The sequence below is a fragment of the Ahaetulla prasina genome, chromosome 2 (genome assembly GCF_028640845.1).
Source record: "Ahaetulla prasina isolate Xishuangbanna chromosome 2, ASM2864084v1, whole genome shotgun sequence".
Classification (NCBI taxonomy): domain Eukaryota; kingdom Metazoa; phylum Chordata; class Lepidosauria; order Squamata; family Colubridae; genus Ahaetulla; species Ahaetulla prasina.
In genome coordinates, this window is record NC_080540.1 from 74,315,185 (window position 1) to 74,328,072 (window position 12,888).

General features: G+C 38.2%; 1 protein-coding gene across 1 annotated transcript in view; it reads left to right on the forward strand.

The window, feature by feature from the left end:
• Positions 1–12,888, forward strand: part of DNAH1 (dynein axonemal heavy chain 1) — a 215,173-nt gene that overhangs the window by 63,759 nt on the left and 138,526 nt on the right. Inside the window, exons 16-20 of the mRNA XM_058167174.1 lie at positions 4,433–4,515; positions 5,463–5,604; positions 6,566–6,721; positions 11,494–11,692; positions 12,518–12,771. Of these exons, the coding sequence (XP_058023157.1) occupies positions 4,433–4,515; positions 5,463–5,604; positions 6,566–6,721; positions 11,494–11,692; positions 12,518–12,771 (834 nt within the window). The remainder of the gene's footprint in view (positions 1–4,432; positions 4,516–5,462; positions 5,605–6,565; positions 6,722–11,493; positions 11,693–12,517; positions 12,772–12,888) is intronic.

Below are 12,888 nucleotides of genomic sequence, written 5' to 3' on the forward strand. Positions count from 1 at the left end.
AGTTTAACTCATAGAATCATCTATTACAATGTCCTTCCTGTCAAAGACTACTTCAACTTCAATTGCAACAATACACGAGCACACAATAGATTTAAGCTTAATGTTAACCGCTCCAATATTGATTGCAGAAAATATGACTTCAGTAACAGAGTTGTTAATGCTTGGAATACACTACCTGACTCTGAGGTCTCTTCCCAAAATCCCCAAAGCTTCAACCAAAAACTATCTACTATTGGCCTCACCCCATTCCTAAGAGGTCTGTAAGGGGCATGCATAAGAGCACAAAAGTGCCTACCTTTCCTGTCCTATTGTCTCTTTTTGTTATATCCAGTTAATATAGTTATTACATACTCATACTTATTGTTCTGTCCCCCCAACCACAATCAATTAGAAACACAAACTGACTAGATGTGCCAGCAATTTATTCTTGCCAAGTCCTCTTATCTATCAGAGCGATTGCAGTCCAAGCTGGAACAATCCCAAAGTTCAGAAGGAAGTGAAACAGAGTCCAGGAGCCAAAGTACAGCCAACGTTTTCAACAGTCAATTGTTTGTTCATCACAAGAACTATAGGGCAGCCCCTCCTGCTTTTATATCCTGTGGGGTGTGGCTCCGTGACTCAGCACTCTCTAGGCCTGCCCCACTCTTTCTTTTGATGTTGCGTCTCTCCTGTCTGCGATACCGGGTGGGGGGTCCAGCCACAACTGATTTTCAGCAGCTGGGTCTTGAGGCATAGCCTGAGAGGGAGGAGATGCAGGAGACAGAGGCCTCGTCATCTCCTCCACCTGGCCTGCCTCTGGGACTTGGAGCGGAGCCAGAGAAGGAGGCTCTGCAGAGGGAAGCCCTGTCGGCTCTTCCCCCTCGCTCTCTGAGTCACTTTCTGCCAGGAGGCCAGGTTCGGGGGGGGGACAGGTTCGGGGGGGGGGGGGCGAAGACACAACACTTATATATATGCTTATATATTGTATAGTTATTTCATGCTTATGCTTATATATACTGTGTGACTAAATAAATAAATAAACAGACAAACAAACAAACAAACAAACTATGAACAAACAGAGCAATATCGCTCTTGTTTTCAAACAAAAGATGTAGATATCTGGGGACAGAAGTGCTATGGCTGTAGAAATATCTGTTGGTGTATAAACTGCATGGAACATTTGCTGCAAAATGATTAGTTCAGTTTTTTTAGATCTTGAGTATATAAATTGACTGAGCACTAGCAATATCAGTGTTTATAATTTATTTATTAAAACCCTGCTTTTTTATTCTGGCAAGTATTCAAGATGGATAACAAAATATTTTTAAAAAACCAAGAATTTAAAAACTTAAACACAAAAATTAACACTACAATTGATACTAACATCATGGAACAGAAGAACAGCATTTTTATAGATTTCCCTAAACACCTAGAGATTAGGAGCCAATCTCAGCTCCTGAAGGAGTATGTTCCATAACATGTGAAGCAACAGAAGAAAAGGCCTTTCCCATGTGCCAGAAACTCATGATTGCAGAGATAGATTCCAGTGGGCTTTCATTGAGATCTTAACAATGTGCAGGGTTGTAAATAGATAAGATACTGTGTTAGAAAGTCAGACCTTATGCCCTTTAGATGTTTAATAATCAGAACCAGCTCTGCTAAGCGATTAGCAGCTAGAGCAGACCTTTTAGTATAGACATCATATGTTGTCTCTATCTGCATCAGTTATCAGCTTAGCTACTTCGGTTTGTGCCAGTTGCAATTTCTGACACTTCTCAAGGGAAGGATAGGCCAATGTAGAACATGTTACAGTAATCAAAACAGCATGTGACAAGGCACAAATCCAATTGGTTCAGGGATAATTACAGTTAGTGCCTTAGATATAATTATACAAATGTGCTCCTGGCCATAGTCACCACCTGTAAATCTAGTAGCAGCTGATATAATCAAAGGACACCCAGACTGTGAACTCTAATTATGTTGATTCCCAGGTTATTAAAAACCCTGCTTTTTTATTCTGGCAAGTATTCAAGATGGATAACAAAATATTTTTAAAAAACCAAGAATTTAAAAACTTAAACACAAAAATTAACACTACAATTGATACTAACATCATGGAACAGAAGAACAGCATTTTTATAGATTTCCCTAAACACCTAGAGATTAGGAGCCAATCTCAGCTCCTGAAGGAGTATGTTCCATAACATGTGAAGCAACAGAAGAAAAGGCCTTTCCCATGTGCCAGAAACTCATGATTGCAGAGATAGATTCCAGTGGGCTTTCATTGAGATCTTAACAATGTGCAGGGTTGTAAATAGATAAGATACTGTGTTAGAAAGTCAGACCTTATGCCCTTTAGATGTTTAATAATCAGAACCAGCTCTGCTAAGCGATTAGCAGCTAGAGCAGACCTTTTAGTATAGACATCATATGTTCTCTCTATCTGCATCAGTTATCAGCTTAGCTACTTCGGTTTGTGCCAGTTGCAATTTCTGACACTTCTCAAGGGAAGGATAGGCCAATGTAGAACATGTTACAGTAATCAAAACAGCATGTGACAAGGCACAAATCCAATTGGTTCAGGGATAATTACAGTTAGTGCCTTAGATATAATTATACAAATGTGCTCCTGGCCATAGTCACCACCTGTATATCTAGTAGCAGCTGATATAATCAAAGGACACCCAGACTGTGAACTCTAATTATGTTGATTCCCAGGTTATTAAAAAACCCTAAAAAGCATGGTAGGGTTGGCAATAGCACTGTCTTGCAGTTGCCAATAGGATCTAGCAGGCTTTAAGAATCATCTATAGCACGGGTGTCAAATTCGCCATGTCATGTTTGCCCTCACATGACGTTCACGATGTTTTGTGACATTTTTCCCATTTGCTGGGCTGGGGTGGGTAAGGCCTGTGCTGATGCATCCGGCCCACAAGCCACTAGTTTGACAGCCCTGCTACACAGTAGTGGCCAAAATTGTGGAAACCTTTTGGGAAAAGTGTATTTTTGAGGTTTGATGGCTAATAACACCACTTTTTTGGAGTAGTACCATAAAAGTATATATCAATGGAAAGATAATTTAATCAAGAATGTAATGCAACAAAGTTTGTTCAATTATCTGTATTTTATAAAAAGTTATAGCAAATAACCAGAAAAAGGAAGCACAACTTGCTTAGGTTGATATCAAGTAGCTTTCCTTCATCTGATTGTAGCCAATGAGCATGAGTGTTTAGAGAACCAATCAAGTATCATCTTGTTTTGGCAATGAGCCAATCAGATCACAATAGGATTCAGTTATTGATATCATGTATTGAAGCTGAGAGGAAGACATTTGTCAGTGTGTTATGTGATCGCTATCAAGTTGGTTGGGTTTTTTTGTGTTCTTTCATTTAGTGAGCTTGTAAAATGTAATAAAATTAGTAATGGTGCAAAGAGTTGAGTGGTCGCCCAGAAAGCGATGTAAAATAGCATTATTAAGTGAACAAGGCTACAGTTATAAAGAAATTAGAAGAAAAATTGGTGGAAACTTAACCAAAGGTGGAATTTCTAAGTTTTTGAAGAGGTATAAGAAGACTAAGTCACTACAAAACCACACTGGTAAAGACAGAAAAATATGCACAAGTGAAGAATTAAGGGACTGTGCCTACATGACAGAAGAAAATCATCTGGCTGTATAGAAGATGAAATGGCGCAATGCAGTGTGAAGTTGAGTGCAAGGACTATTCGGCGCAGACTGCAGGAATTTGGCCTGAAATGTAGAATTCCACGAAAAAAGCCACTTTTATCTCTCAAACAAAGATTGAAAAGCATTACGTTCTTGATTAAATTATCTTTCCATTGATATATAATTTTATGGTACTACTCCAAAAAAAAGTGGTGTTATTAGCCTCAAACCTCAAAAATACACTTTTCCTAAAAGGTTTCCACAATTTTGGCCACTACGGTAGCAATGGTGGAATTCAATTTTTTTTACTACCGGTTCTGTGGGCGTGGCATGGTAGGCGTGGCAGGGGAAGGATACTGTAAAATCTCCATTCCCTCCCCACTCCAGGGGAAGGTTACTGCAAAATCCCCATTTCCTCCCGATCAGCTGGGACTCAGAAGGCAGATGGGGGCGGGGCCAATCAGAGGTGGTATTTATCGGTTCTCCGAACTACTCAAAATTTCCGCTACCGGTTCTCCAGAACTGGTCAGAACCTGCTGAATATCATGTCTGCATTGTAGTCTTACACTTCCTAAAGTATCCTAAATAATACTTCAGAAGTTTTTAGATCCTGCTATGTTCCTTGTATTACTATAGCCTAACAATCAAGCAATAGAATTATTTCTTCTTTCTTCAAACTTGTATCTAAATCTCACCATATTAAATTTTGTTCCGTAATGGAATAAATGTTGATCATGGAAATAACGTCTGCCTCTGTTTTTTTCTCTCTCTCTATGTATCGTCCTGTAGGAATTGATAAGTAGTGTTATGGAAGAATATGAAGTCATGGAGGAATTTCTTTACAATTTGACTCAAGATGACTTCAATGACAAGTAAGCATAAGTCATTTCCCCTGCAGTCAGAGCAAGACCTTTGGCCTGGGTTATTATATTTTGTGCCTCGGGGCTTTATTTACACATCAGAAGGCTTCATCAAATCTCTTCAGGCAGCCAGAAAAGATACTGCTGCACTACCTTATTCAAATGCAGAAGCTGTGATGGTGTGAGCTTGCAGCCTGGAATTTAGGCAATCTTGTAGTTTCTGACCTTTTTTTAAAAAAAAAACCAAAGGTCTTTACTTTACATTGCATCTCATGAAAGACCAATGAATTTAGTGACTGTAAAGTGTGAGATTATTAGGCTGCATATTTCTGTGTAGATAGATGTAGAACATTCATAAGAACCTATGAATTGCTCAAGAATGTCTGTCCTTGCCAACATTTCAATGCAAATATATACTACAAACTAGATGCAGAAAGTAAAAAAATTGATCCCACCCTGTACAATGTATTCTCTTTTCCATAGCATTTAAAGTCAATAAGAAAACATAAATATTACATATGATGTGAGTTGAAATACCCTGAACATAATTAGGTGTTAATTTAACTTATTAAGAATTTGAATAGCATGTTTGATTTGCAATATAATTTATCTACTATTATTTCAGTGATCAGGCTCAAAAATACCTTATGATGAAATGGGTCATTATAATATTTCCTATTTTATAGGCTGAGAACTAGCATAGCTGTTCTGTCTTCTGTTTCCTGGAGCTTCTTTTCTTGAATTAGAGCATGGTTTGCCATAGGACATAGCCAAAGTTATTTTATTTAATATATATCCTGAACTTAGGTGTGATTGTATGCATGATGGAACAGTGTGATATTAAGGAGTTTGTGGGATTATTTTTTTTCTTTTCATTCCCACATACTGCCTGTATTTAGTTGTAAGAGGCATTAGCACTTTCTTATAATACCCCAAGAGACATTCATTTGTGCTTTCAGGTGGGCTGCAAGTAACTGGCCTCTGAAGATCAGTACACAAATTGAATTAATAAGGCAACAGCACGTTGAAGATGAAGAAAGATTCCATAAAATTCAGCTGATGGATCAAAACAATTTCTTGGAACGTTTAGATGGCCTTCAGGTACGAAGCCCTGATTGCAGGTTTCTCTGCATTCTCATTCTCTCATTCTCATTAAACAAACATGCATGGGTATACAACCAAGACTGATGCTTGAAATTGTGTATTAACCACATTTGTCAAAACAACTGTTCCTATAGTTCCATGCACTATCGTCATGCACTATCATCATCGGGGTTTACACAGCCCTCTACTGTTTTGAATCCTGCAATAAATGTTCTTTGGCATGTAGACTTTTAATATAAAATTCAAATCTTTTCATATAAAAAGGATATGCTTCCATGGTTTTGCTTAGGCTATACATTTGCTCTTGTCCTGAATGTATTTACATGTCAACTCCTATTTGGAGATTATTTTCCATATGTTTGAAATGGTGTTACTTTGAATATTTTGCAAATATTGCTTTTAATTCATGCTGCTACCAAGTTGTTAAAACCCAGGTATACAGCCTGTTGCCTAAATACCATATGCACCAAATACCACCTTTTCAAATTTTGTTACCTACCTGTACTAAATCTACAATGCTATTCCTCTCAATATGAATATTATATATGTATGTGTGTTTATGTGTATGGAAGAGTATGCAACCAAGGGAATGGAGTGGGGGGGGGAGTTGTACATACACCTTTTGATTTATTTTCCATCCAAAAATCAAGTGAAACGTGATTGGATGAGGATCATTTTAAGAATATGTGTGTCTGTGTTGATTAAAAGTTTAAAAATAAAAAAATACCCCAATCCATTTTTAAAAATCTATTTATGTTCCGTCTCCTTTTGCAATGCAACCCTAATATGTTATTCCAAGACTGGTTGCTAATCTCTCCTCAGAAATGCATTGAAATTGTAACCAAAAGGCAACTACACAACTGAAATGTTGGAAGAAATTCATAAACCTATTTTCCAGTCAACATATTTGTCTGAAGGATTCTCTCTTCCGATATATTACACCTGTTTTATTTCCCAGATTGCAGTGGCTGGATTTTCTGCACACATGGATATTGGCCGGGCCCATGAGATAGCCAATGAAGCCAGAAGAATCAGGAAGCAATTGAAAGAGTCCCAACAGTTGGCATTGCTTTACAATAATCGGGAGCGTATTTTTGGCATGCATGTAACAAATGTGAGTGTCCAGGATTTTTGTCCGTTCATCATGCTTTATATTCCTCTGTGAGCTGAAGACAACAGCAAAAACTTCCCAATATCTCATCACCAGTATCTCATTAGAACTTCACTATGTTACTGTCTGTATTTTCTGAGTAGATTGACTTAAAATTCTTCCCTGCAATCTAACTGAAGTGATTTTCTCCTGTCTGTGAGCAGACTAAGCCGGTATATATTTTACTGTCTCTGCTGCCCATTTCAGTTGCTTCTGTTCTGTCTATGAGCTGAAAAATGTGTCCTCAATTCATGTGTTGGGAACACTGCTCTTCCCCCATATTGTGAGCATCACCAGCCAGTGGGAAAATCATGTGCCAATCACATCACCTGAAGGTTTAGTCATCTGTCAGAATTTATCCTATTCTTCACTTGCCACTTATCCCATTCTAGGGACCAGCTGCTGAGGCTGGGAGACGTAGCAGGTGAAGGGGAGAGGAGGCTGTTTAGCCACCAGATCTCTGACCCAGTCCCTGGCTCAGAGACTGATCAGTCTGAATAGCTGACAGTTAGAATCAGAAGTGACAGTTACAGGAGGGTTATAATAGTTGTCTCTGATGCTTCACCAGGGAACGCTCCACTACCATCCCCACCACCAGCAGAAGCGTTTAGGGCAGCTTTTGAACACATGCACCCGAGATAACAACTGAAAGTTACTCTGTATGTACGCGCACATATACCTGGTTGTGCTGGGAAATGGAGTGGCAGAGAAAGCCAGTTCTTTCTCTTCAGATTCACTTAATCTCCACTGCTTCCAATGATCAGCTACTATTCAGACTCATCCAGTTGCATTAAACTGGAAAGAGTCCTGTTTGGGGGATAAAAAAACCCACTTCTGGAGGACTATGTCCAGGGACCACTTTTGCTGCACATATTGTATAAAAATTAGTTATTAACGAAAGGCCAGAGAAATTCAGTTACAGGTTTTATGACTAAAGTCTAATAAGCAGAGGGACCTGGTTAAAAATAGTTAAACTAGCATTCTTTTTTTTAACTGGCTGAATGTTTTATCTACCATTCAGGCAACATGGAATAAAAAACTTTATATTAAATTTTATCACAAGCATATGTTGTTTGCATTTTGTTTCTTTCTATTCCTATGTGAAATAATATCAACATTTGTAGGAAGGAGTTGGCAATATCATATACATTTGATGCCCAAAGTGTCTAAACTCATTTTTTATAATTAATTCTTTTGGAACTTTGATCCTAACTTCTTTTCTACAGTCCCTCTCTTTCATATAGTCTGTAATATGTTTATTGTAATACATTATATATAAAATATATTTCTTTTTAGTTATTATTAAAGTACATTTATTTCATTTCAGCTCTTACATGGGTAGTTTATATTACGGTGACCATACATTTTTATTGTAAAATATTTCAAAAAGCTTTCCTTTAGAGTTGTTTTTCAAAAACTTATTTTGATAAGTTTGGGTCATTTAACTTTTACTGTACTGTACCACAATGCACCATTTTCCATATTCATGTGAAAAAAATAGAATTGAATTGTCTTTTTAAAAATATATATACATATACTTTGCTTTTATTTTATTATAATATATATTTTTGTAAAGTTTTTCTTGTTTTATTCTTAATTTTTCCTTTGTAAAGCAAATTTATAAGCATAAAGAATTATTTATTGTTATACCCCTCTCACAGATTTGCCCCTTTTTCAGGTTTGCCCCTTATTTTTTCCCAGCAAAATATGGACACCATATTTTATAACCACTTCCCAATTTCCCATTTTTAACCAATTTAAGAAATTGCAAAAGTCAGATGAAATAAGTGCCTAGCAGGAAGAAAGACAGATATTTGCATTCATATTGGTATCCATGAATGAATGAATGAATCAATCAATCAATCAATCAACAAATCAATAAAAACTGAGAATTAAAAATATAGCAGAAATTATCTGAAACAGTGCCAGACAGAATTTACATTCAGAATAGGCTCTTGTAATTTCTTGGTCCAATCCCTGGAGGAATGAAGTCTTCAAAGCTTTTTTATAGGGCAGCAGGACCAGGTCAATCTGAATTTCAGGGAACATTATTCTATAGGTAGATAATGCAAGAGAAAAAGCATGCCCCCTGAAAGTCAACACTTGGCTGATGGGATCCAGAGCGTGCCAATCCTATCAGGTCTGGTTGGACAAGAGATAATTAAAAACAGTCCTTCAGATATCTAGGCCCTGTATTGTGAAGGGCTTTATGGGTGGCCATTAGCAATTTGCATTGCACCCAGAAATTGATTGGTAACCAGTATATCTCATGTAGTGATGTTAACATTATACTATGGTGTACTACTTCCACAGCATTGCTTAATTCTGGACTAACTATAGCTTTTCAATTACCTGAATAGATAGCCTCATGTTGGGTGCATTGCTGCAGCCAAGTGCGAGTTAACTAAAACACGAGTGATTATGGTATAGTCTCCCAATCCAGAAATTGGTGCAGTTGGTATAAATATGGATTTGTATAAAAGGCCTCCTGGCCATGATTCTTTATGCAGGACTCAAGAGTCTATGAAGACCTCCACAAGGCACAACATTTCAGTCTTTGAAATTGAAATCCCATCCAAAACTGCTGATGAGATGTTTTGGTATGCCCAAAGTTCATGGTTACTAGGCTTAACTAGAGTTCAGTCTGAAATTGTCTTCATCCAGACTTCCACAGCTTCTGGCTATTAAGGCAGCATCACTTAATTGCTCTAGATGCCAACAGATGACTTCATGCAAGAGATCCACCTAGATGTTATATAGGCGTAGGAAGAACCTTGAGATACTCCACAAAACAAGGTCCTAAAGCTAGATCTCTCATCTATCAGCTTCAGCTGGAAGCAGCCATGGAGAGAAGAGGGAGAAACAGTATAATATTGTGTCTCCCATTCTTAACCCTTTGAGCCAGTCCAAAGTAATCCATAATGGTGTTGATGGCTCTTAAGACATCATGGCAATCATGCAGTTGCCAATCCTGGTCCCACCACAGGATTTCCACAAGTGTGATCAATGCCATCTCAGTATTATATCCAGGTCTGAAACCCCATCTAGAAAAAGTTCAGATAAAACATTAATATAATTTGGCTGAAAAATATGGTTAATATAATATAAAATGTGAGCAAGTAAATTCCTGATTGATATCCCCCACAGGACTATCCAGACAGCTGCTTTAATCTGCTTTCTTCAGTTTATGAGCTGACACAAAAATTAACACAATTTGCTCTGAACCATCAGACAAAGCACTATTCTATCCCAATAATGAGGCCAACCAGTGGCACCATTTTTACCGCATTAGCTATAATGGGGAACAAATTAAAAAGAGCAATTGGTGAATTTCCTATAGTAAAAAAAAAAACGACCACTAACTGCTGTCCTTGGCAAGGGATGTGGCTGGAACAAGAGGCATATTTTGACTGATGACTATATCCACTAATTTAATCCTGTGGCATAATCTGATGCTGAGAATCCATAGAGTTTCATTGTGTGTCAGGATCTGCCTCTTATTTTACATGGAAATCACCTATGCTGCTGCAGATGATCCTCAGATTCTCACATGAAATTCTTGTTCTCTTTTTATGTTTTTTTCTCTGTCTTTCTGCTTCACTTAGCCTTTCTGTCTCTCTAGCTTTGTGTAAAAACAAAAGGACAGGAGGTTGTTGACAAGCACTGGCTGGTGGACTCCCCAGGTCTCCTGACCCCTGCTCCCCAGCCTTTACACTGTATTTCATCCTCTCTGTCACTCTTTCTATCAGATTGGCTATCAGAAGTGGAAGCACTCTTCACTCTTTACAGGGAACATATCTGGGAGGATTTGCATTATGTAATCTATATGTGCAGGTTAGAAATATCAAACTCTTGACAGAATCATTCAATAAATGAGAAAATATGAAATCTTCAGCTCCCGTTCTCTTCAGAAAACTAATCGCCACAAGCAGTTGCTAGGGCTGAAAAGTAGCCTATCTATGCTGTTTCTGAAAGTGGCCAAGAGTTACGGATAGATCCCAATTCCTGAATCTTTGTCAAAGTATCAAAAAAGCACAAGCCTTGTGCCAAGAGAGGATAACCTAACGTTGTTTCCTTATTATATTTCTTAATGTTTTCTCTTTTAAGATATGGTCAAAAGTCATTAGTTTGGTTTGGTGTTCCATCATATACTGATTCTGAAGAGGGTAAAATATTAATGCCAGCCCATAAGAGACTAGGGAGACTTGTGATCATCCACTTCATTGAGAGTAGAGTTCCTCTCAAGATATTTTTAAAAAAAGAACTGTCAAAATGGCCTTAGGGCTCCTTCCATGTTTGCTTATACCAGCATAGGGGGAGCAAATAAGTAGGCAGCATGACTGTCTGTTGACTTTGTTTAGAACAGGGGTGTCAAACTCAAAGTCTGTGGGCTGATCTAAGCACCCTATGGTCTTTGGGCATGTCCTGGAAACAGCGAAGTGGTGCCTCTGCCAGCAAAAATGGAGCTCAGGAGGGCCAAGCACAGGCCTCCTGGGCTCCGTTTTCAGCTGTGACAGCCTCCTGCAGACCTCTGCTAGTGAAAACAGAGCTTGGAAGGACTGCGAGGCCCCCTTGCCCCGTCCTCTGGCCCCCTTAGGTGAAACATAATGCTGATGTGGCCCTCAATGAAATTGAGTTTGACACCCCTGGTTTAGAAGATGCTTTCCACAAACACAAGCTATCAGCAATTCATTTTATTTGTTTGTTTGTTTGTTGCTTGTTTTTGCTTCCCTCAGTATGATAAGTTGTCCAGGATGGTCAAAGACTTTCAGCCCTTCTATGATCTCTGGACCACAGCATCAGACTGGCTTCGCTGGGCAGACAGCTGGATGAATGATCCCCTGTCTGCCATTGATGCAGAGCAGCTGGAGAAGAATGTCAATGAGTCCTTTAAAACAATGCACAAATGTGTAAAACATTTCAAGGATATTCCAGGTAAGGGCTAGGCCATGAAACAATTATGTGTTGTTTTGATGAGGGATGAAATTAAAAATCTGGGCTTCTTTAGGAAGTGTTTATTAATCTATTCTTATCTGTTGTAATACAACCACACTGTGGGCCTGCTCAATGGAAAGCGCATTTCAGAAAACTGAGAAAAAATAGCGAGTATAAAAACAACTTAGAAAATGCTTCCCTCTGCATCCTTTCAGAAATTATACAAATATATCAGAATTATAAACTTTCTCTGAAATGATCTTGACAGTAGCTTTATGTTTAAATTGTAATATATTCTGCACTGGAGGATTGTGGGGGTTTCTTTGCCTTTTAACTTGTGTTCTGTTTTAAGCAGTGTATTCTGTTTGAAATGCAGGGAATCGGTTTAGCAGAAAAATAACATGAAGGACTATATATGTGAACAGGAGGATTAAAAATACAATTGTAAAACAAAAGCAAAATTTTTTTGTTTTTCCTGTACTGAAAGAATCCTGTCCCGTGAAAGCACTGCTAGCTTATTACTTGTCTACTGCAAGAGCAGCCAGAGGTTATGCAGCAGACTATTCAAAACAATTTTAAAATGTTGCCCCAGCATTGCCTTTCTCACAATTATAACTTAAAAGAAAGCATATATAGGAAAAAATTATCTTTAATCAGATATACAAAGAAATAACGCCTGCTAGGACCAACTGAAGATTTCCCTTTGGTTAATGTAATGCTGCATTTGTCAGTGAACTTTGCCTGATTGCTTTTTTCTGTCAACAATGCTCTGATTTATTCTATCCTGGTGTCTTTTGATGGTTATTTTTTCTGTCTTATGAAAAGCATGCCAGGATGTGGCTGTGGAAATCCGTGGCAAAATTGAGGAATTCAGGCCTTACATACCTCTGATTCAAGGGCTGCGCAATCCTGGCATGCGCAACCGCCATTGGGACATGCTTTCAGAGGAGATAAAAATCAATGTGAAGCCCAAAGCCAACTTGACATTTGCCCGCTGTCTGGAGATGAAGCTCCAGGATCACATTGAGATTATAGCCAAAATAGCTGAAATTGCAGGAAAGGAATACTCAATTGAGAATGTAAGAATGCAGTTCAATTTTTTTCCCCTGTAACCTTCCTTTGTGTTCCAATATGCTGTCTGATAGCTGAATTGTTTTCTTCTTACTTCTTGTCCAGAGAATTTTAATTTTTTATAC